This window comes from Lontra canadensis, unplaced genomic scaffold, assembly GCF_010015895.1.
Source record: "Lontra canadensis isolate GAN:19392208 unplaced genomic scaffold, GSC_riverotter_1.0 scaffold5, whole genome shotgun sequence".
Lineage (NCBI taxonomy): Eukaryota > Metazoa > Chordata > Mammalia > Carnivora > Mustelidae > Lontra > Lontra canadensis.
Genome location: NW_022630999.1, coordinates 16935180 through 16958137, shown reverse-complemented (window position 1 = coordinate 16958137; position 22958 = coordinate 16935180). Strand labels below are relative to the sequence as shown.

General features: G+C 52.5%; 1 protein-coding gene across 3 annotated transcripts in view; it reads left to right on the top strand.

Moving 5' to 3' along the window:
* The window catches only part of ANXA6 (annexin A6), a 36447-nt gene that overhangs the window by 4369 nt on the left and 9120 nt on the right, over positions 1–22958 (top strand). For 2 of the 3 annotated variants that reach the window (XM_032851593.1, XM_032851592.1), the window contains exons 2-19: positions 309–399; positions 1087–1181; positions 1696–1809; positions 2740–2830; positions 3718–3797; positions 5603–5659; positions 6492–6585; positions 7011–7106; positions 8301–8359; positions 9416–9538; positions 10582–10640; positions 11971–12049; positions 13704–13785; positions 14725–14819; positions 15390–15503; positions 17561–17651; positions 18362–18441; positions 19007–19060. In XM_032851593.1, the coding sequence (XP_032707484.1) occupies positions 309–399; positions 1087–1181; positions 1696–1809; positions 2740–2830; positions 3718–3797; positions 5603–5659; positions 6492–6585; positions 7011–7106; positions 8301–8359; positions 9416–9538; positions 10582–10640; positions 11971–12049; positions 13704–13785; positions 14725–14819; positions 15390–15503; positions 17561–17651; positions 18362–18441; positions 19007–19060 (1554 nt within the window). Of the gene's footprint in view, positions 1–308; positions 400–1086; positions 1182–1695; positions 1810–2739; positions 2831–3717; positions 3798–5602; positions 5660–6491; positions 6586–7010; positions 7107–8300; positions 8360–9415; positions 9539–10581; positions 10641–11970; positions 12050–13703; positions 13786–14724; positions 14820–15389; positions 15504–17560; positions 17652–18361; positions 18442–19006; positions 19061–21579; positions 21650–22958 lie in introns of all 3 variants that reach the window. The other variant, XM_032851594.1, reaches the window with a different exon arrangement.

Here is a 22958-nt window from a genome sequence, read left to right as displayed (position 1 = left end):
CCTGGCTTTCTCCTCCCTCCTGGGTCCTGGGAAGCTTGTACTGTGCTGTGGGCTGGACGGAGCCACCGTCCCACAGGGCAAGGGTGCAGTCCTTGGGATGGGCTGTGGCAGGAGGTCCAGGGAGAGCCGTCCCTACCCTTGCCTGGGCTTCCTGTAGTCAGGGCTTAATTTTGGTGGAAGGGAACTCAGCCTAGACTCTGCCTATGGCCAGGGCTGAGAGTATGATCGGGGTGGGGGGGGGGGTTGGGGCTGGGACCCCCGTTTAAGGCCAAGGTCAGCGGTTTACCTTCTGCTTTTTCTCTCCCCAGGGTGCCAACTACCGTGGCTCCATTCACGATTTCCCAGGCTTTGACCCTGGCCAGGATGCTGAGGCCCTGTACACCGCCATGAAGGGCTTTGGTGGGTGCTCGGTCACCAGCGTGGGGGCATTCCCCCATGGGGGCCCAGCCCAGAGCCCGTCTGGGGGCGAGGGTGGGGGTAAGGTGTGGAGATGGGCTCACTCATTCTTTTGTCTCCCGTTTTTACTATTTTTCATCATTTTCTGATGAAATATTCCAGACCAACCCAAAGGCCTAAGGAATAATAGAAGCTTCCCCCGCAGGCCTGCCACGCAACTTGACAACTAGCCCGTGCTTCCTCATGGAGTTGAAAGCTCCTTGGGAGGTCCCCTCCGGAAGCTTCAAGCCCTGCCTTCCCCTTGGGGGAAACTGCTACCCCGAGCTTGGTGCTGATGATTCTCTTCTATTTTTCTTGTTGTTGAAAGAACCCTATCTTGGGTGTTAAGATGCCTGGGGTTTTCTAAGCCAGGTCTCACTGTGAAAGTTGGAGTGAGTCCTTGCTACTCTCTGGGCCTCATTTTCCTAACAGGTCTGATGAGGGGCCGGATCACAGGCCCTCTGAGCCCAAATGCTGTGGGTGCTGTGATCCTTCTCAGTCGGGGCTTGACAGGTCTCCATAGATCCTCCCCCACCGACACCCCTGCCTGATGAACAGAGAAGGCTGGTGCTGAGGACTGCAGGGAGCAGTCCTGGTGGGCTTCCTGGAGGCTGGTTGGGGGAGGGTCACCAGTGCCCTCCTGTCTTCCAGGCAGTGACAAGGAGGCCATCCTGGAGCTCATCACTTCTCGGAGCAACAGACAGCGACAGGAGATCTCTCAGAGCTACAAGTCCCTCTATGGCAAGGTAACCATGGAGACTGCGGGGCAGGTGGGGCAGGGCTGTGCGTTCATTCAGGGTCTCTCCTGTTGTATCCTCATTCAGCCTCCGTGCTAGCCAGGCCCCATTCAGTCACAGATATATCCCTGGTGCTTGCTGTGTGCTTGAGCACTGGCTGGGTGCTGGTGCCCGCAGGTGAATGGGACCTGCGAGGTGTGCACCCCGTGGATTTCCAGATGGTGGGAGAGACACCCCATAAGCAAGGGAACAAACAGTGCTGGGGGGAGAGGCCCGGTGCCATGGGCTTGACTCCTGCACCGCCATCTGCTCACTACGTAGCTTTGGGCAATTTCCCTGACGTCTCTACGCCCATTTCTTAGGGTTGATGAGAGCCCATACCTCCCAGACTGACACTGCCATGGTCTTACGTAGCCTGGTGCCTTACAGAGCAGGTGCTCTTTAAATGTAGTTCTTATCCTAAGCGCTCCTCCCCTTCCTCCTCCATCTCCTCCTCCCTCCCCACCCCTGACCCCCGACCCAGGACCTCATTGCTGACTTGAAGTATGAGCTGACGGGAAAGTTTGAACGACTGATTGTGGGTCTCATGAGGCCACTTGCCTATTGTGATGCCAAGGAAATTAAAGACGCCGTCTCGGTAAGGAAGCATGGGACTGCGTGTATGTTGTGAGTGGGGGTGTGATGTGTGGGGCAGATTCTGGTCTCTGCAGCAAGTACTCACAGAGCGCTGCTGTAAGAGGCTCAAACCCTGTCCCAGAGGGGTGCCACGGTCTCCTCCAGATGGCCAATGTGGGACAGATGTTGGTGGGAGACAGACCTCATAAAGTGGGTCCTTGGCCCAGACCCCAATGCAGCAGCTTCCAGCCCTGAGGAAGCAGGATACAGGGGCATAAAGACAAATTGTGCCCAACACCCTAGGGCAAGGGCATACTAAAGGAGGGCAGGAGGGCAGGCCCCAGGTGGCTCAAGAGGCCATCACAGAAGATGAGAGATCAATTCAGGCCCAGAAGCCCCGGGGAGGATTTGGTTGATCAGAGTGGGAAGGTCCTTCCAGGCTGAGTAAGAGGTCAGCAGAGGTGGTGGGAGTGTGTTCAGGTCAGGAAGCACGGCTAGCTCTGGTTGAAGGAGAGGGTGGCTCCCTAGCACGTGGGGAGAGAGCAAAGCCCTTCAGTGTACCTGCACTTTATTGTCTGTAAAGTGCCATGAGCTTTGCCCCAGATGACTGTTCAACATGAATTTACTTGCCATATTGGTAAGTTTAGCAACAGGAGAGATCGCCTTTTCAATCTCCTTGTGAGTTTGGCAGAGCCACTGGCATCATTTCCATTTCACAGATGAGAAAACGTTTCTTAACAAAAGGTCAAAGCAAGCTGCTGGTAGAGGCAGGACTAGAACCTATGTCTTCTGAGTCTCAGGGCAGCAGCTCCAGTCAGGTGCCAGAGAGCTGTGGTAGGGGCACCCTGAGTGTTGGGAGTGTCATTGCTCTGGCCACTCTAGGAAGCCAACCCATGGTTGCGGGTGGCATCCCATCCCAGCCCTGACTCCGATGTCCCTTCTGTTCTCCCAGGGTATCGGCACCGATGAGAAGTGTCTCATTGAGATCTTGGCTTCTAGGACCAATGAGCAGATCCACCAGCTGGTGGCAGCATACAAAGATGGTGAGATGGGCAGAAGGGGCCATTCAGGACTTAGCTATGAAATGAGGGTAATTCCAAGTGTAGGGACGCTAAGGCTACCCATCCGACATCTTTCCTCTTGCCCTCTGATCTAAGTGTTGTTTCTCCTTGTCAGAAATAGCTGCTCTGTGCAATGTTCTAGGTTCTCAGAATATGGTGGTGGGCAGAACCCATGTAGTCCCTGCTTCTTCGAATGTACAGATTGGTGAAGTAACAAGGGATACAGACAATACGCAGGTCAACACGATGATAACACATTGTTACACAATGAAGTAATAAGAATCAGACTTTAATTCTGGAGGACCTTCTCCAGATAAGTGTGTTGGGAGGGAATGAGGAGTCAGTTGTGTAAGGAGTAGAGAGAAGATCCTGGCAGGCAGAGGGAATGGCAAGCCCAAAGGCCCTGGGGCAGAAATGAGCCTAGTAGCTAGTGTGAGGCCAGAGTGATAAAGGGCACGGCAGGGTCACACAGGGCCTTGCAGCCCAAGAGAAAGATGCTTGATTCCAAGTCTAGCGGGAAACAGGGGAGCCTGTGATCGGAGAGGGCTTTAAGAGTCACCCTTGTTGCTGTCGATTGGAGAGGGAGGGGGAACAGAAGCGGGGAAAGAGTTAGAAGGCTATAGCCACTGTCGAGGTAGGTGACCACAGTACCTGGAGTAGGATGGCACAGGTGTGGATAGAGGAAATAGACAGGTTCCATCTCAATGTGTCAGGGGTCAGTGCAGAAACCTGTGAGGGTACATGTTGGGTCTTTCTGTGAAAACCCGGAGCCTGGATGCTGGGATCATACTGTGGGCAACAGGGACCTTTATCCTGGATCCCTTAGGTCTCACAGGGATTAGACTAGAGCTTGTGTTCCTTCCCTGCAGCCTATGAGAGAGACTTGGAGGCTGACATCATTGGTGACACCTCTGGCCACTTCCAGAAGATGCTTGTAGTCCTGCTCCAGGTTGGTCCACATCGGGGTCCTCTCCGAAGTTCCCTACCAGAGTGCGGGGAGAGGGCCATGGGTACCTTCTGCCTCTTGCCCCAGACAGGGTGGCCTGTGAGGGGTTCCTTGGTGGCTCCTCGGGTATAAAGTCCTCCTCAGCTGTGGCTACTCCCCAACTGCCCATTTATCCTTGAACTTGAGATGTTTTCTCTCTCTCACCTGGGTGTAGAATCCGAGCATGGAGGGGTTTGCTGTGTCGCCCCTGGTTTGCGCAGGCAGGTGACCCACATATCCCTTTGCACACATCTCTGCTCTCTTGTGCCCAGGAAAATCTTCCACTGTGACCTCCATCCTCTCTTCACACCCACCCCTCCCCCTCCTCTCCAGGCCTCCCTACCGCCATTGCTTCCCCAGCCACGGCTGCCACGCCTGCCACAGCTGGCACGTCCGCGAGTTACCTGCAGGGATGTGGCATTTCTGGGGCTGCCTGCACTGCATCTCCCACAGCCAAGCCCTGTGGCTCCTCCCTCCCATCCCCAGAGACAAAAGAAGGACCATGGCTGCAGACTGGTTTCCATCTGCCAAGCTGTTTTTTTTTCTCCTTGGTTTTCCTACACAATGTTTTTTTATTTTTTAATATTTGAGTTAGTTGCTAACATTTAAAAATGGGGAGTTTTTGCTCAAAAGCCAGATTTCTACATCCTTTAGAATAATGGAAAATCCTGGCACCAGCAGGCCTGCATTTTGTATGGCTGCAGGGGGCTGGAAAACATGACCCACCCCGCTGCTTCCCCTTCACCTGTCCGGCTCCCCGGAAATTCTCGCACTGAGCAGTTTCAAGCCCAGGGCCGAGGACCACCCTTGTGGGAAGCCTTATATAGAAATTAAAACACTTCTCTGTTTCTTTCACTTCCTCTGCTCCCATACACAGTTGACCCCAGCTGCTCCCAGGTCGTTTTCTCCATTGCCATAGCAACCCATATCCCAGAGTAAGCAGCTGAGGGATTACCGGAAACAGCAGGAATGGGCAAGTGTGACCTTTGCCCCCAAGTTCAAAGCCGTTTGTTCTGGAGAGTTCCAGCTCCTTCTCAACATCTAACACCACGTGGGCAGTGCCACAGCTTGGACTGTGAATGTGCGGGCTCCGTCTTCTGAAGCTGTGTCCCCGGGAGAGCCCGGGGCTTTGAGATCCTGAGATTCATAGTCCAGGGGAGGAGGAGAGAAGCATAGGCCTGACCCGAGCCCATGGAAGCTCGATGCCCGCTTGGGCTGGCCCCATCCCCTGCGAGTTCCTTTGTTGGATGGGCACAGAGCCTGGGCGGAGCAGCAGAAACACCAATAGCATTGGGTGTCTTCACTGCTTGTGAGCTCGGATCTCAGGACCCAAGTCTCAGATCCTCCCTGCTGAGTTTTCTGGGTCAAGGTCTGTGAGCCCCCAGTAGAACGCCGGTGTGCAGTCTTTTTAGCCCTGTAGTATCATTTTCCATGGGCATCGTGAGCCACACCAGGACCTGTATGGGGTCCTGTTCTCAGTACAGGCTCTGGCTGGCTCTGGGATGGGACACCTAGAGGGACCTTGGTCATTCTCAGGACTCCCCTCTTTGGTCTCAACTCCAAGGATGAAGGGAAAAGCCAACAAACCCTATGATTCCCCACAAAATAGATGCTTCGGTCTTGAGGCAGTGGCAGCTGAAGTCACTGCTCCAAGACCCGCCTGGGCCACCACACTTTCTCTACTGTCCTGGTCTCCCCCTGGTATCCACACCACTCCCATCTCCCTGGCCATGGGTATGTGAACCCCGTGTCCCTGTGTTTCTGCCCAGGGAACCAGGGAGGAGGATGATGTTGTGAGCGAGGACTTGGTACAGCAGGACGTCCAGGTAAACCAGCACTGACCAGGGGCTCTTGGGGCACAGCAAGGGAACCCCGAGAGCTAGTTGCTTGGGGATCCGGGGAAGGGCTGGGGGCTGAGTAATTTGCATCAAATACCAGAAATAACTGACTCATGGCCAGCGTTTTATATGGTGCTTTGTTGAAGAAAGGACTTAAATTGTCTTTCAAAGGTACGCAACATATGTAAAGTTGGTGAGATATATTTTGGGGCTTTTGTCATTTGTTCCTTTATTCATTCAGTTAACTAATATGTGTTGAATACCTACTATGTGCCGGGCACTCTGCCAACCACTGGGGGATCACTACTGATTAAAATCAGACAGTACCGGTAGAGAAAGGCATATATTAATCATACAAACACCGTCTCTAGGTATATAGCATTACGTTCAAGGTGTTTTGAGCCCCACTGTGTGCCTGCAACACTGCAAGGGTAGATACAGAGAATGCTAAGACATAGTCCCTGTCTGAGGAGCCCATGCCATAGTGGCAAGACAGGCTTATAAAGAAGTTGTTATAATATACAGTGGAGCAAAGCAATAGAGAAGTAGAAAACTATGGGAGCCTAGAAGAGGGAAGGAGGGGAAGAAAGAGAACTCCACTTTGGGGACATCAGGAAGTGCTTCAAGAACAAATGGGACATTTAATCTGGGCCTCGAAAGTTGAGTCGGAGTTTCCCCAGAAAGAAAGGAGGGTATACAGGTGTATGCAAAGGTCCTGAGGCTACCAGTTACTCGTATGTTCAGGGATCCAGCAGCAGTTGATTCGCTTGGCCAGCAAGTTCTGTCTCCTTTCCATGAAGTCCTTCCTCTTCCCCTTCAGGACCTATACGAGGCAGGAGAACTGAAATGGGGAACAGATGAAGCCCAGTTCATTTACATTTTGGGAAATCGCAGCAAGCAGCATCTTCGGTTGGGTAAGTTCCAGAGAACAAGGACCTATAGCAGCTCCCCTGGGGTTGTGCCAAGGATTCCTTTCTTTTTTCCTTTGCTACTAATAGAGCAGGATAGTTACTTCACCTACAATGCAAGTACTAGTCCTGATTTTATTAGATGGTGGTTTGTGTAGTCGCTCAGCAAAGTCATTTACAGGATGCTCAACCTTCTCAGCTGAGTACCAGTCTAGTCTTCCTGTTGGAGTGTGAGGTACACATAAGTCCCTCACGTCATACACGGCCTAGCTGCACGGTGGCTGGTGGTGTGCTTGACTTCCCTGCTGGCCAGCTCCTCAAAGACCAGCCCTGCCTTCACGGAGGGCACTCTGGTCCTGGCCTCCCCTTCTGAGGTCCTGGCTTCTCCTGCCTTCTGGGGCACTCTCAATACCCCTGTCTCTCTGACTAAGTGTTTGATGAGTATCTGAAGACCACTGGAAAGCCAATCGAAGCCAGCATCCGAGGAGAACTGTCTGGGGACTTCGAGAAGCTGATGCTAGCTGTGGGTATGTCCTGACCTTGCATTCCCAGGGGCTTTGGGGGATTCTGGGATTCTGGCCCAGGAACAAGAGGCCAAGAATGGAGAAGAGGGATTATATGATCTGGAGGCAGGAAGGAGAAAATCGGGCGGGCAGTGAATTCTGTGGGTTGGCCAAGGCCACATGAAGTCGGGGAGGCAGGGAGTGGGGCCCCGGGGGGCTGACTTCCTGCCACTCCCTCCCGTGAGATAGAGCGGGCGGGGCGAGATAGAGTGGTGAGCCCAGGCTCAGGGGAAGAACCAGCAGGAGAGCAGACTTGTGTGGGGCCCGTACCATGTGCTGGGTGCTGCGTAGAGTGTTTAATCTTGAAAAAAGACCCGGGAGGGGGGCATGATCTCCATTTCACAGATAAGGGGGCCGTATCTCGCAGAGGCTATGTCACTTGCCAAGGGGTAGTTCAGTCATGACTGGGGTATCATAGGCACAGGGCACACCGGGATCTGACTAGTCGGTTGGTAGACTTAAGATTCCAACCCAGGACTTCTCCCAAATCTGCTCTTGACTTGGGACAAGTCTCCTGTCCTCTCTGGACTTCAGTTCCCTCATCTGATAAATGGGGGCGGGGGTGAGGCCCTGCCTGACCCAGAGGCCCTCAGAAGCTCGACAGGGCGAGAGGCAGCCTGTCCGAGTCTGGGGAGGGTTGTGTGCGTGTTTCCTGGGGGAGAGCTCTAGCCCCAGCCTCATCCTCCTGCCTGGAGCTGTCCCCAACCCACTCTGCTTCAGGCAGTCAGGTTCTGGCCTGCTCTCCTAGCAGGATCCAAAGTGACGCTGCCGATACCCTTGTGGCCGCAGCAGGACGTACAGAAACATCTCTCCCAGTTCTACCTCTCCTAGCTCCACCTCTCCCAGTTCCACCTCTCCCAGCTCCACTGCAGGTGCTGCCCCCAACCTGGGCCTGTTCCCTGCCAGCCCCACAATGGACTAGAAAGACAAAGTGCGTCTTTAAGAGGCACAGCCCACATTTCACCGGCCTGGTTCCTGATTTCTCAATGTTCTGGGTTTGTGTTAAAAGGGGGTGGGGCCTTGGGTTATCAGGAGCCTGGGTTCGTCCTGGGTTTGCCCTTCATGGTCCCCAAGAAGTAGGAATAAAGAAGGGGTCAGGCCACCCCAACCCATTCCGAGACAGCTGGAGTAACTCCGCCTCTCCTTCCCTCTTCCCAGTGAAATGTATCCGGAGCACTCCAGAGTATTTTGCGGAAAGGCTCTTCAAAGCCATGAAGGTGTGTGTGTGTGTGTGTGGGATCGTTGGGAAGGAGCTTGTGGAGGGGGTCTCCGCCCATCCCCATGGGACTGTAGAGACACTCTGACAAGTCTATAGGGCCCACTGGCCAAAGAGAGCCCTCAGGGGATTGACTACAGGAGAGAGTGACAGCCCTTTATCCCGGCGAGCTCCCAAGCTTGGGTCGCTGTCCAGTCGCATGCCTGCCCACCCAGATACCTGCTCCCACCTCATGATTGATAATGGTGTTATGACAGCTCGCACTTGACTCATCCAGCCAGAGGAGCTAGAAACCCACACGTTTCAAAAATATTAATTGACCAGAATGTTTCTATACAGTGGATGTAGATTAGACCACTTTGGAAGACACTTGTCGTTGTCTGCTAAGACTTGCAATGTTTACCCCTGTGACCCAACGATTCTACCCTGAGCGTGTACATGAGAACAGTGATTCCCACTGTTTTGCCCACAGGACACACAGAAACTGATGATAGTTCTGTAGCACAACAGGACACATGAATGCAGAGGCCACAGACCCAAGGCCCAGGAGCTCAGGCCTTCATGGCGTCAGTCGGCCATCCCACAAGAGCAAGGGAAATATGGCCCGTTCTCTTTCAGAGGGAGGTCGGGCAGCTCAGCCCGGGAGAGAAGGTTCCTGTGTGCATGTATTCCAAAGAATGTGGCAGTTATTTCTAAATTTTTTCTAGGAAAAAATTTAGAAACAACCCAGTGTCCATCAGGCGTAGCAAAAGAAATAAATGCAAAGTGGTATGTTTATAGTGTTCCAAGATATCTAAACATAAACAATCTGTACTTAGAGTTATACAGTTATGGTAAAATTGTAAAGGAAACCAAGGATGGACCTGACGTATGAAAGGAGGAAGGAAATCAAAGCAAGAGGGACACATAGGGAGCTTCAGGGGAAAGGCAATGTTTTGTTTCTTTGTTCTTAATTTTAATGTTTTAGCATAAAAATTGTATTTTTCAACCAGCTGGGGGCTGTCAGCAGTCTGGCCTCCTCTCAGGTTCCTGTCCCCCGAACCCACTTGTCTTCCAGGGCCTGGGGACTCGGGACAACACCCTGATCCGCATCATGGTCTCCCGCAGTGAGCTGGACATGCTTGACATTCGGGAGATATTCCGGACCAAGTATGAGAAGTCCCTGTATAGCATGATCAAGGTGAGCGGAGCCAACAGGGTATGGAGAGGAGCAGAGGGCTTGGGAACCACTCCTAGGGGGAAAGAATGGTCCCAGGGAGCTGAGAGTCTCTTGGGAATCCCAGGAGCCCCCGCCTTATGGCACGTTCAGGGCACGTGAGACAATTCAACAGAGAAGCAAATATCTGATGGTGCTTATGAGTCAGGAAGCTCAAAAGAAAGGCGGACCTGGGTCAGGAAGGGCACACGGGCTGAGTTAAGGATGAGGACTCCATCCCAAGGGCAGTGAGCTCAGGCTGCAGAAGTCAGGGTAGAACTCTTGGCCCTGGGCCACGTGATCTGTGATGACTGCGGTGTCCAGCCCCTGACACTCAGCCAAGAGACACATAGAGGGTTGAGTATTTTTCTTTTTGGGGGTGGGGGTGAGTGAGATAAAGCTTTCTGAGTTCCAGCTATGTTCCCCGAGTGTTATAGATATTACATGCAACAATGGTTCATGGGAAATGTTTGGAAAAAGCCAGTGAAAGTAAAGACAAGGCAGTCTGTTGCCTTCAGAACTTCTCACAGCCTTTAATTGGTTAAATCCATCATGAAGCTCTGAGAGGGGCATAAAATACGCTACATCCATTGGTCTGGGTTTGGCGTTTCCCAGTGTTTTGGTTCATGGAACCCTATGTCCATGGATTATTTCACATGGGGGTGCTGGGCTGGGGATGGTCTGAGGGTAGAGGTGTGCTGAAGCCGGCTCCCATGGGCTCCACGTTCAGTGAAATCCTATGGGTAGCTTGAAAGTATCCCTGTTGGACGTGTTTACACCACGGAAATTGGCAGATGTTCGAAATTAGGGCTTTTTAAACTTCTCCCCTCCCCGAGAGCTGGTTGTTCAGGACTTGCCAGCACACCACTGCTTGGTGGTCTCAGCCACCCCAGACCAGAGGAGAGTCAGGGTTGCCACAAATAAGTGTTGAGCCTTCCCCGATTTTGGGCTCTGCGCATCCTCCCCTCCTTATCCGAGGGGAGCCCAAGGGTGAGAGGTCACCTTTCTCTGTCTCGCTTTCTCCCCAGAATGACACATCTGGCGATTACAAGAAGGCTCTGCTGAAACTCTGTGGGGGTGATGATGAGTAAGTGGCCCCCGGGCCCCGGGCTGGAGGGAGTGGCCTGGGGAGGGGGGCGGTGGCAGGCCGGGCTCCCCTGGCCCTCATCCTGACGGATGCATGGACTGGATGAGCTTGGGGATTCCTCAGTGCCTGGTGAAAGTCTGTGAGTGTGTGTCACGGGAATGTGCTCTCCCAGACTGGGGGAGGGGTGAGGGTGTCTGCTCCCATGGGGGTGTGGACTGGGAATCAGAATAGAGGGGTCCAAGCCCCGCTACCTCATAACTGCTTCCATTTCATCGTCTGTTTGATGGAAAAAATACCGGTGTCTGGTCTGCCTGCTCCTTTATTCAGCACATTTGTACCCAGTACGTTCTGGGACAGGCCTCTTGGCAGGGAAGCCCTGGTGAAGCCCCCGGCCCGGTGAGGCATCCGGACCAGGGCCCACATGTGGGGCCGTCCCGGGATAGGGAAAGTCTCTGTGCCTGGGAACGCACAGATCGGGGCACTCTCCCAGCCTGGGGGTAGAGAAGCAGAGGCCTGAGGAAGACCGTAAGGAGGAGGAGGTGACACAGAGAGGCTCTGAAGGAGAGTGGGTGGAGGAAAGACCTAGATGCACCAGGTTCAGCCTGGTTCATTTCTGTACCTGATGCCGCACTTTTGCAGGGGCCGGGCAGAGAAGAGGCTGAGAGGTGGGCAGGGCCTGGGGGCTTCCTGCTGGCAGAAGAACCTCTCCTGGGGTAGTGGGAGCCGTGGGAGAGACTACATTGGGCGTGACTTGACCAGATTTACGGACTAGGAGGGGAGCCATAGGTCCTCTGACTTCTTCTCCCAGAGCTTATAAGGATCCAGTGAAGTAAGGGATATGAGAACCTTCTGTTAACCTTTGACAAGTGCCTTGGGGGCTGATTTCAGTTCCGCAGACATTTACTCAGCATCTTGTAAGCCCAGGTGGTTTGCAGGAGGAGAAATCGAGGGGACGTGGCCATAAGCTGGTAACTGAGTTTGAGAGGGGAGAGTTGGGTAAAAATCACTCAAATCATGAGGGAGAAAGGGGAGGACGGAGCATTCAAGAAATCCTCTCCTGCTAGGAACTTGGAGCCTAGGAGGCTGCTGGGCAGACTGAGCATTGCAGGGGGTCTCAGGAGAAGGTAGACGGTTTCTAAAAATGGAGGGGAGGCTCTGAATGGATGAGGCTTGATAGGAGGTAAAGCGAGACGGATTCACTTCAAGTGTGTGGCTGTGGGTGTGTGTGTGTGTGTCCGTGTGCATGTGCATACATGGCTGTGTGCTGCGTGTGTGGTCTTGCCCATGATGATCTTCCCTTCTATCCTCTCCCCAACCCCCTCCATTCCAGTGCTGCTGGCCAGTTCTTCCCGGAGGCAGCGCAGGTGGCCTATCAGATGTGGGAGCTTAGTGCAGTGGCCCGAGTAGAGGTCAGACCCTCCCCACCTCCTGCTTGACCTCTTGACCACAAGCTTCCGGTCTTCTGCTGGCACCTTCCCGCTGCTCTGGTTGGCACCCAGCTGCCCCCTGGCGGCCAACCTGAGACATCGGTTCTCACATCTGAAGCTTCTTTGTCTTCCAGAAGTGATGAGTTTGGTGGGCGGGCACTCTGCTGTGGGCCTCTGATTCCTGCCCTAACTTCTAACACACAGGGGAGCGTTGGGGGCCCGCTGAGTACTAACAGGGCTTGCTGAACGGAGACATGTCTGGTTCTGTGGATGGGCCTGTGTGTCATCCTGCGTCAGACAGTTGGCCTCTGGAGGCTTCCAGATGATCAGTCACCCCTCAGCGCGCTGGGTGACTCGAGGTTGTTCTGACCATCCTGAGACCCAGGGTCCGCGGCCGTACTTGGGGCAAACCATTCCAGGGACTAGTAGCCCTGGTCCACGTGAAAATATTTGGCATGTTGCATTCTCTCTGTTACTCATGGAGCCATTTTTGGCAGGTCCCTACCTCTCCTGGCCTCTGTCTCCATCTTTAGAGCGAGGTGTTAGACACGGCAAACTTGTGCTTTCCAAGGGCTCTTGAGCGCTGATGTTCTAGAACAGCATTTCCCAAATTGCAAGGCAAGAAGTGTCATTGCAGGTGACCTTAAATTACATAAGAAATGAATTCGTTTGGGTGAGGGGAGCCTCGGGGGGATTTGGTAACACCAAACCTCACATAGTGAGAGAGCGACGTTTCAATCCCAGCCTCCTTCCTCATTCTGTCAAAGGGAGAGTCTGGCTTCGTGCCACCCTCGCTGGCTTTCCTTTTTCACAAACTGAGCTGAGAGAGCTAGCTTCAAGTTCAGAGCTTTTGACAAGCAACGGCGTCTGGTTAAATTTGGTGATATTTGACAAGACTTTTTTTTCTCTTTATTACATTTATTTTCATGGGTTATCATCCGTCGATGGCACATAAGACCAATTTTCTCTTTATGATAGTGATACAAAATTCTTTTCATTCATTAATCCATGTAGCAAATATTTTTTCAGTGCTGACTTTTGTTGTAGGCACTCGGGATCCATCCAAGAACGAAATGAACAAAACTCCTTGCCCTTCAGGAGTATTTAAATACACTTAAAAGTGAATGCATTTAAGTAAAACAGAAAAGAGGTTGAATTCAGTAGAAATATTGGGAAATAGAACAGGGTATATGCAAATAGGGAAGCACTGAGAACCCCACTTAGGAGTGATTAAATTTGGGAGATTCTGTTCTGGTATTTCAGACATTTTGGTTGCCTTTTCAGGGGAAGGGGCTCTTAAAGAGGCAGGAGGGCCTTGGGGACAGGGCAGGATTCCGACAGGGACTGGGGAGGCCCCAGTGCAGCTAGGACAGAGCTGACTCCTGCCTGGGGCAGGAAGCTGGCTTGACCAGCACTTGCCCTGCTCCCAGGCCTGGGTCTGTCTCTCACCCCCTCTCCCTTTCTCAGCTCTAGGGCAGGGGTCTGTCTGCTGTGCCTTCACCCCTGCCTCTTTCCCCCGAAGCTGCTTGGTTTGGAGCTCATGGGGAAAGCTTCCCCTCTCTTGCATGCTCCTCTCTTGGCCTGGCCCCCGGGGGGGCCTCCAGACACCTGCTGAGGCTCTTTCTGCTTCTCATAGCTAAAGGGAACTGTGCGTCCAATCGACAACTTCAATCCTGACGCTGACGCCAAAGCACTGCGGAAGGCCATGAAGGGACTCGGTAAGGGGACCAGAAAGGGGTGGGTGGGCCTCTGGGGCAGCAGGTGTGGCAGGCTGGGCAGTGGGCTGGGCAGGAGTGAGAGCGGAGGCCTAAACTAGGATCTACAGAACGAAGAGGGTCCTGGCTCCATGAGTCTAGGCAGGAGGGGAGTGTGGGGGTTTGTAAGGAACTGGGCATGAGCCCTTCCTAGAGACCAAGGTGTCCCCAGCCTGTCAGGAGCAGTGTCCTGGAGTAGAAGGAAGTACTAGGTCTTAAGGCCTGGGTTCTCCCCCTGGCTTTGCTTTCGACTCACTGTGACTTTGGGCAGGTCCTTCAATGCCTCCAAAGCATCCATTTCCCCCATTATAAAGTAAGAGCTGCAGACCCAATTCTGGGATGGGAGTGCCCCCTACTGGTTCTCCCTTCAGGGCCCCCGTTTGGAACTAGTGGGAAGAACTACTCTGCGGGTGGATGGCCTGTTCTCAGAAAGGCCATCGTGGATAGGATCCGGGTTTGGCTTCCATCACTTTGCCCACCCCTGACCCTGCCCATCTAACAGTGCCTCCCAGAGGCCTTGGCTTAAATCCTCCCCCTCTGGGCCTCCTCTCCATTTGTCTCCTGGGAATGATAATAGCCCCCGAGCACATCTAGGACTGTGAGGTGACAGATCCAAGAGTCCTTCTGAAAGGTAGAGTCCTGTGCAGAGTCCGAGGTTAAAGGCGTTCACCCAGGAGTCCAGAGGTGGTATCCTGATGTTTTCAGAGTCGACCTGCACTAGTTACAAGGAATTGGGCTCCAGCTCCCGGGGAGTTGAAGAGAAAGGACACGGGGTCCCCATGGGATTTAGATGGGCAGGTTGGAAGGATCCCTTAGTAGCTACTCGGTCTCTTCATGGCGTAGAGGGGATGGGGGACGTGGGCTGCGGGTCTTCCTCTGAACCATGTGGCTTTGATGATTCAGGAACTGACGAGGACACCATCATCGACATCATCACGCACCGCAGCAACGCCCAGCGCCAGCAGATCCGCCAGACCTTCAAGTCCCACTTCGGCCGGGTGAGGCCTCAGCCGGGCCCCGGGCTTGGCTGTCATAGCCAGCACCCGAGTATGGGCGGTCCTGGGGCCCCTGTGGTCATGTGTTCTTGGAGTGTCTCCCTCATTGGTTTTGGGCTGCCTGCAACAAATTCTGTCCGTCCCCCAGCTCCCCAGGATCAGCACCCGTGGGGATGGCTCAGCGTGGGGCTGAGATGAGTTGCTTTCACACAGCATTTTCTGAATCTCCAGTTCCAGAGGCTTCAAGGCCCCAAGGCTGAATGGCTGAGATTATTGTGCCTTTGCAGCCGGCGAGCTTCCCCCAGGGTGGGAATGATGTCCTTCCGTCCTCCCCACCCCCGCCTTTCCTGTCCCACCTCCTTGCCTCCAAGGAGAACCAGTCTTCTCTCTGCTTGGGGTTTTTGCCATCCTTTAAATAGTAAACCTCAGCAAAGACAGGTGTGGGTTCCCACTATCGCTATCCCCAGCATTCACATGGAGCCCCCGTTTCCTCATTCCGTATCTCCTCCCTGTCCTGGGTCACTCGGGAACACGTGGTAATGCCTGCGTGACCTCGGCCCCCGTCCTTCATAGGACTTGATGGCAGATCTGAAGTCTGAGATCTCCGGAGACCTGGCGAGGCTGATTCTAGGGCTCATGATGCCACCGGCCCATTACGATGCCAAGCAGTTGAAGAAGGCCATGGAGGTATGGTGGGGGCACCAAAGGAATGTCCAGTATGTGGGTGTTGGGGGGACACAGGGGCTCCCCACAATCCCAGGTGTGGGTTGGCCATAGCTCCTTGGCAGAGCCCTTCCCATGCCTAATTCCAACTAGTGTGAACTACAAAGGGGATAACAGAGGTACAGGACTCCATCTGGTTTTAGACATGGCTGAATCCAGGGACTTAATAAATGTTACAGGGACTCTTATCTCTCCCCTACCTTGCTTGCTCTCTTCTGTGGTGGCTTTGCTCTCAGAAAGCCTTTCTCCTCCTCGTGGTAGGATGGCTTGTGCATGTATGTCCTTCTTCCCAGAAGTTCCACCAAAGTCCTGGCTTCTGCTCTGGCTGAAGTGAGGTCACATGCCCAGTAATCTCAGTGGTGTCAGGGAATCTCAAGGAGCAGCTAGAGGAAGGAGGAAGCAGGATGGATCTGGAAGGGAAACAACAGCAGTCAGAGCCTGTATTCAAACTCACTGTGATGTTGGGCCCCTTACACTTTCTAAACTTACATGCCTTCGGCTGTGAAACAGGAGGGATCATCCCTGCCCTTCAAGCATTGGAGTGGGCCAGGCAAGGTCATGGGTGTGAAGGACACTGTTAACTCTGAAGACCTGCCCTTACGGTTAATTAGCAAGAAAGGATGTGATGTCCCAGCCCAGCTGTTGCTAGAGCTGCTTGGTTTCCCAAGGGACAGCTGTACGGGGCTCCTCTCTGTCATCAGAGCATTTAGCGACCCGTCCTGGGCTCAGCTCCTTGTCTCTGCAACCCACAAGGCAAGGCTATTGTCTTATCCCCATTTTACAGATGGGAAAGTCTGGCTCTGAGCCTCAGTCCCTTGATCAAAGTCACAGCGTTACAAGGTAACAGCTGGGATTCAGACCAAGTCTGTCTGACTCTGGAGCCTGAGACCACGAGGACTTTGGACCCCTGGAGGATTCAGAGAAGATCAGACATATCCCTGGGCAAAGCAAATTGAGGTTCTCGTCCTTTTAAAATGCCTAGACAAGAAAAGCAAAAGATTTAAAAACGCAGAGCTTAGAGGTTGAAGGGAGCAGTGAGATAACCTGACCCAACCCTTCCCATTTCCACAATGGGAAACTGAGGGAGGCACACCCAGCTAGTGGTCCCAATAACGGACCCTGCCCTAGGGAAGGGGCTAGACCCTGGGTCTTAGGATGCTCTGGGAATCAGGCTGTCCTCCCCACATGCCTGCTTTGAATAAAGCACCTGTGAAGATCTCTGTCAGCCTCGGTCTCCTTCAGATCAGAGCCCCAACGGACTGGCCACCCCACAGGAAGTGACCTCTAAGGGCAGTGAACGTGCCTTTCCTGTTTTTTATAGTTGTGGCTGCAGTGGCTTATGCGGTGACTGGCACGTTGCAGGTGTTTAACAGATACTTGAATCTATTGATCTATCCATCTCCTTCGCCTCCCTCCCCTCCCCCAGCGTGAGTACCTTTGAGCGGCTATTTCCCAAGCCGTCTCAGTCCAAAGGACCTAACGGGTCTGTCCCTAGATCACTCCTCAAAGGCAAATATCAACAAATACATCATGTTTTTCCCTTAAGGCACGGAACCTTTTTTCTTCTGACAAAATAGTATGTGAGAGAATCTACCCAGAGGAAAAAAAAAGAAACGAGAAATCGCCTGTGATCCTTTACCCACCCAGAGACCACAGTCACAGTTATACTGTGAAGCATGAGCTCTGTTGTTTTTATACATTTATACATAAATATGTGCAGAGACATATGTGTGTGTGCTTTTTGATATACACGTGCCTATAGGCCATATTCTTTGCTTTTTGATTTTTGGTCCAAAGCAGTTCACATGGGAGGTTCTGGAAATCTTGACAAGTCGGCATGTTCTGCCCTGATTGTGCTGTCTCTGGTCTGGGGGTGAAGAGAAAATCCAGGAAGCCCTGGTGATCCGAGCATTTGCCTCCTGGGTGGTTTCTTGAACAGGGGCCTTCTTGGCCAGGGCCCCTCGAGTCTCTTGCATGGGGATCAGGGCTGTGGTTAAGTCTTCTTGGTCTTGACCTTCTAGGGAGCTGGCACAGATGAAAAGGCTCTCATAGAAATCCTCGCTACTCGGACCAATGCAGAAATCCGGGCCATCTGTGAGGCCTATAAGGAAGGTGAGTGTGGGAGGCCTTGGGGCCAGCACCGCTGGGAGGCGGTGGGAGAAGCACCACCTCACTCCGCAGCTCTGCCATTCTCCCCTCTCTCGGCCACGAGGCTCTGCTAAGCCCATGGGTATGCCCAGCCCTGTGTCTGAGGAAAGGGCGCCCACAGGCAGAGAGTCCCAGCTGGAGGCGGGGAGTGAGAGGAGAACGTGTCCAGGCTGCTGGGGAGCAGGCAGGCAGCCTCCGGGATGGGCAGCCTGCGCAGTCCCTCTGGGCCTCGTTCAGAAGGCCTTGCTGGGTCAGATGTTATTGTGAAGAATCTTCAGTATTAGTCAGAAATGTTGAAACTTTTCCCCTTGTCGGCAGCTCTAAAGTGGTTGAAATTTCGAGCAGGGGACTGACATGGCCAGAGCTGTGGCCAGAGCGGGTGGGTCCAGCTCCTGTCCTATGGGTGGGAAGGTAAGAGAGGGAAGATAGAATGACCACGAAGCAGGAGAGTCAGGGTTCCAAGAGCCCTCAGCTGGGATGCGGGCAGAGGCGACGGACTGGGGCGTCAGTGTGTCACCATCCATAGTGGCGTGGCTGAATGCTGCCAAGAACCAACCGCAAATGCCTTCAACCCCACCACCCCTGCCAACACGCTTTGGCTCAAGTCTTGAGCTTCTAGAAGCAACCCCTGTCCTTAGCCAGCAGCTGCCCACAACTCCATTACTCTGTTTCAGACTATCACAAGTCCCTAGAGGATGCTCTGAGCTCAGACACATCTGGCCACTTCAAGAGGATCCTTATCTCTCTGGCCACGGTGAGTGAGTTCATGGCCCCAGGTCCCGCCTGGTCCCCCAGGGGCCTGGAAGGGGGGCAGGGAGCTAGGAGCCCACCCCTGATGAAGAAAGGGTGTCCTCTCTACTTGCCTTCTCCATCCCACTGCTGAGGCTGTGACTGGCTCGTGTGAGGCTTTCTCCCGCTGTTTACTTTTCAAAGCTGGCTTGGGGCCACCTTCTCCAGGCAGCCCTCCCTGGTGGCCCTCAGCCTGGCTTTCTGGGCCCCCAATTGACAGGACGAGGCCATGTGGGCAACCCACGTTACCTGCAAGTATCCTTCACCATTGCTTGCATTCCCGCAGCCCAGACACCAGGGCCTGACGCATGGTATTGAGGGTGTCTGTGTCTAAGTCACCTTGGGCTGAGTGCCTTCAAACGTAATGTTCACCGCAGCCTTCCCTCTGAGGGCAGGATCCTTGTCCCCGTGTTATAGCTCAGGAAGAGGGTTCTGAGAGGCAGAGAGGCTGAGCCAAGGGTCCTGTGGCTGCTGAGGGCCAAAGAGGGTGGATGTTTGGCGACTGACCTTTCTCACGGGTCCTGTTGCAGGGGAACCGTGAGGAGGCAGGAGAAGACCGGGACCAGGCCCGGGAAGATGCCCAGGTGAGAACCGTCACCTCCCCCTCCAGGTGTCTCCAGCTGATGTCCGTCTTGCCAGGCCTTGGCTGTCCGGAAGCAGGGAAGGCTCCTGGCAGGGACGTGGCTGTTTTAATTGGTGGATCCTTAGATTCAGGGACCCCTTGCCCCTCTCTACTCTTAGAAGTGAGACTTTGAGTATTTCCATAACTTTCAGAAGGATTCTCATGAGTGTGATGCTGGTCTTATGACATCCTGTGTGAAGAGTAGGCTGAGAGCCCCCAGACCTTCAGAGCTAGAAGGGACTTACAGATCAGCCAGGCCAAACTCCTTATGTTACAGTGGGGGAAAATGGAGGCCCAGAGAGGGGGGAATAACTTCTGGAAGTCACACAGCAAATCAGTGGCCTAGGTAGAATTGAGCCAGAGGGAGCAGGTCTGGGGGCCTGCTGGAAGGGGGCCTGGGTGCTAAAGGTCTCAGTTTCTTACCTATGAAATGGGACCAAGGTTGAGCAACATGTTCTGAGAGAGCCTAGAAAGTGAGTTCATCAAGGGCTGGGATCTTTGTTTTGCTCATTGATATATCCCAAGTGGTCACATGGTCAGAACTCAGCCAATATTTGTTATTAAATGAATAGGGGAGTCAGGGGTTCTCTTGGGTCACTTGGCTGCTCTGTTTCTGCCATGCCCCTTAGGCTGGGGAGCTTGAGGTCTGGAGATGGTTTCTCATGGAGGGTAGACAAGCCCAAATCCCCTAAGGGTCATTATGGTTGGGCAGTCCCTCCTAAGGCCATATGCACTGTCCCCACTCACCTGTGCCTTGCTCTATCCAAGGGTACGGTTTTTAGGTGGCTGGGGTATGATTTGAACCCAAGCCCACCAAAGCCTATGTTAATACAATTTGATACCTTCCCAGACCCAGTACGGCACTTTCCCTGCAGCTTCCAGACCAGTGGGCTGCTGCTTTCCAGTTGTACAGCCCCCAGTTCAGAATGTAGCTGTCTGAAGCTACAGGGCTGCATTTAAGTGTGGTTTTCCAGCTGCATATGGGTGTGTTTACAAGGACTAGCCTGGGAACCCAGCCCCTAGGGAGGCCCGTTGAGGCCACGTTTCATTCGCTTATTCAACATGTATGTATTAAGTACTACTACAGACTGTCTCATTGCACCCTTGAGGGCCTTTGAACCTGGCTTCCTCCTTAGAGCTCACCCCAAATCCATCCTCTACCCTGAAATTCATCCTCTAGGGAATGCTTCCACCTGGGGCCTACCTATGGGGCTGTGCTTCCAGTTGTTGCCAGCAGGGGGCAGTGGTGGGATGCATCCACACCTTGCAGGCGTGAAGGGGTGAGAGAGAACCTGGGGGTCAGAAACAAGGGAGCCCTGCCCAACTCAGCTGCCCATCCAGATTCACAGGTGCTGGACCCGGATTAGTCTTAGTGTGGACTCATTTTCTCAGAGTCAGAATATTCGGTTTCTAAAGTAAGACCTATCCTTTGTAGAAACTCTAGAAAACAGATAAGCCTAAACAAATACATACATACATACATACATAAATTCATAGCCTACTAGTGACAGCCCTTGTTAATATTTTGGAAAAGACAACTCTAGTTGTCTTTTTCTGTGTACATATAAAAGTGGATCCCTGATTTAGAACAGTTAGAAATTAATATTCCACGAATACCATTCATATTATTTTTAAAAACCAACGTCACTTAATGGCCATGTCCTATTCCACCTAAGAAGCTACTACCAAGCTTTATTTGGCCAGCCCTCTTCCCAGTCACCAACTCTCCCCTCATACGCAGAAGCGTTTTCCTTAGCTAGGTTTCTAGAGGTGAACCACAGACGCCCGAGGAGAATGTACACAGAAATGGCAGATCGAACGCCTTCTGTGTCAAGCCTCCTCTGTGTCAAGCCTCCTCCTTCCCACACTCTCCCCTGGGCGTCTAGCACACCCCCGAGCTCTTGGAGGTCCGGGTCTGCGACCACCGTGTGAATGAGTGTGCCGTGTTCACCTGCCATCCCATGGGGATCGCTGACCGCTTCCCTTCCACCCTCCATGTTCCAGACAATAACACAGACAATCTAAACCAGAGGGAAGTGAAGACCTGTGGCCAGTTTGGGATGATTCGAATCCCCGGGCTATTATTTTTGAATATACAGTTTTGTTGAACTAGAACCCAGACACCACGCTTTCTGCCCATTGAAAGCCTACACCTTAGTAGCTCATGGCATCATCACAGACATGCACAACCATCACCAGTCCATTTTAAACCATCTCATCACCCCCAAAGGGACCCTGAACACGTTCCTCATTTCCTCCCTGCCCTCCAGCCCTGCGTAACCACTAACCTACTTCCTCTCTCTGTAGGCTCACCTATTTCATATACATTGCATCATACGATACATGGCCCTTCATGACTGGTTTCTTTGCCTTAGTGTGTCCAACATTCGTATTTAGCCTATATCGGTACTTCATCCCTTCCCGCTGCCAAATAATACCTCGTTGCATGGCCGCATCACCTTTTTTTTGTCCGTGCATCAGCTACTTGACATTGGACTACTTCTCAAGAACAGCACTGCTTGCTGTCAACACGCGTGTCCGTGTTCTGCATGTACGTATATTTTCATGTCTCTCGGGTAGATAGGAGTGGAATTGCCGGGTCATAGGATAACTCTGTGTTTTGATTTTGGAGGAGCTTCCCAGGTTACTTTTTGTGTGAAGTAGCTAGGCTAATAGGGAAAAGCCTTTGTGTTATTCGGAAAATTGTTTTAATAGCCTACAGCGTTTATCATATTGCACACGTCATTACAGATGCTCTGACAAAACAAATATGTCTGGGGTCCTCTGACCCAAATAAATGACGGATGGAACGTTAGATTCCTTTTTATTTGCCTTTTTTTTTTTTTCCTTTTTAGAGAGAGAGAGAATGTGGGGAGGGGCAGAGAGAGAGAATCTTAAGCTGGCTCCACGCCCAGTGTAGAACCCTATGCAGGGCTCCATCTCATGACCCTGAGATCATGACCTGAGCCGAAATCAAGAGTCAGAGACTTCACCGACTCAGACACCCAAGTGCCCCTTTTGTTTGATTTTTAAAATATCTCCCTCTTTTTAAAAAACAAACAAACGAAAAACAGGTATTTTTTAGCATCACTTTTTAAAAATGGTGGTAAAATGCACATAACACATAATAAGGCATGACACGTCGTAAAATGTGCCATCTCCACCATTTTCGAGTGTACGGTTTAGTGACATCAAGCATGTCCCCCTTGCTGTACAACCATCACCACCATACATCTCCAGAACTCATTTTCTCTCGTAAAACTGAAACTGTGTCCTCATTAAACAGCAACTGCCCCTCCCCCAGCCCCTGACAACAACCAACCCCTTCTACCTTGTCTCTCTGAATCTGACTATAGGGACCGTGTGTAATTGCAATCCTGCAGTATCTACCCATTTATAACCGGCTTATTTCATGGACCATAACGTCCTCAAGTTTCAGCTAGGTTTTTTGTTTGTTTGTTTGTTTTTAAAGATTTTATTTATTTATTTGACACAGAGAGAGAGAGATCACAAGAAGAGGCAGGCAGAGAGAGGGGGAAGTAGGCTCCCTGCTGAGCAGAGAGCTCGATGTGGAGCTCGATCCCAGGACCCTGAGATCATGACCTGAGCCGAAGGCAGAAGCTTAATCCACCCAGGCATCCCCTCAGCTAGGTTTTTAATACAGAAAGGGATGAAAAAAGACCAGAAGTATCCCGTGATCCCCGTGGCCCCGATAACTTCTATTGGACATTAAAATAAAACATCAAAAGGACACATTTGCTTGTTGAGAAAATGGAAACATAGAATTTCAGGAAAAATCAAATGCAAAAGCTTTCCCAGTCCTTCTCCTCAAAGGTAACCACCGCGCGTGGCACCTTGAC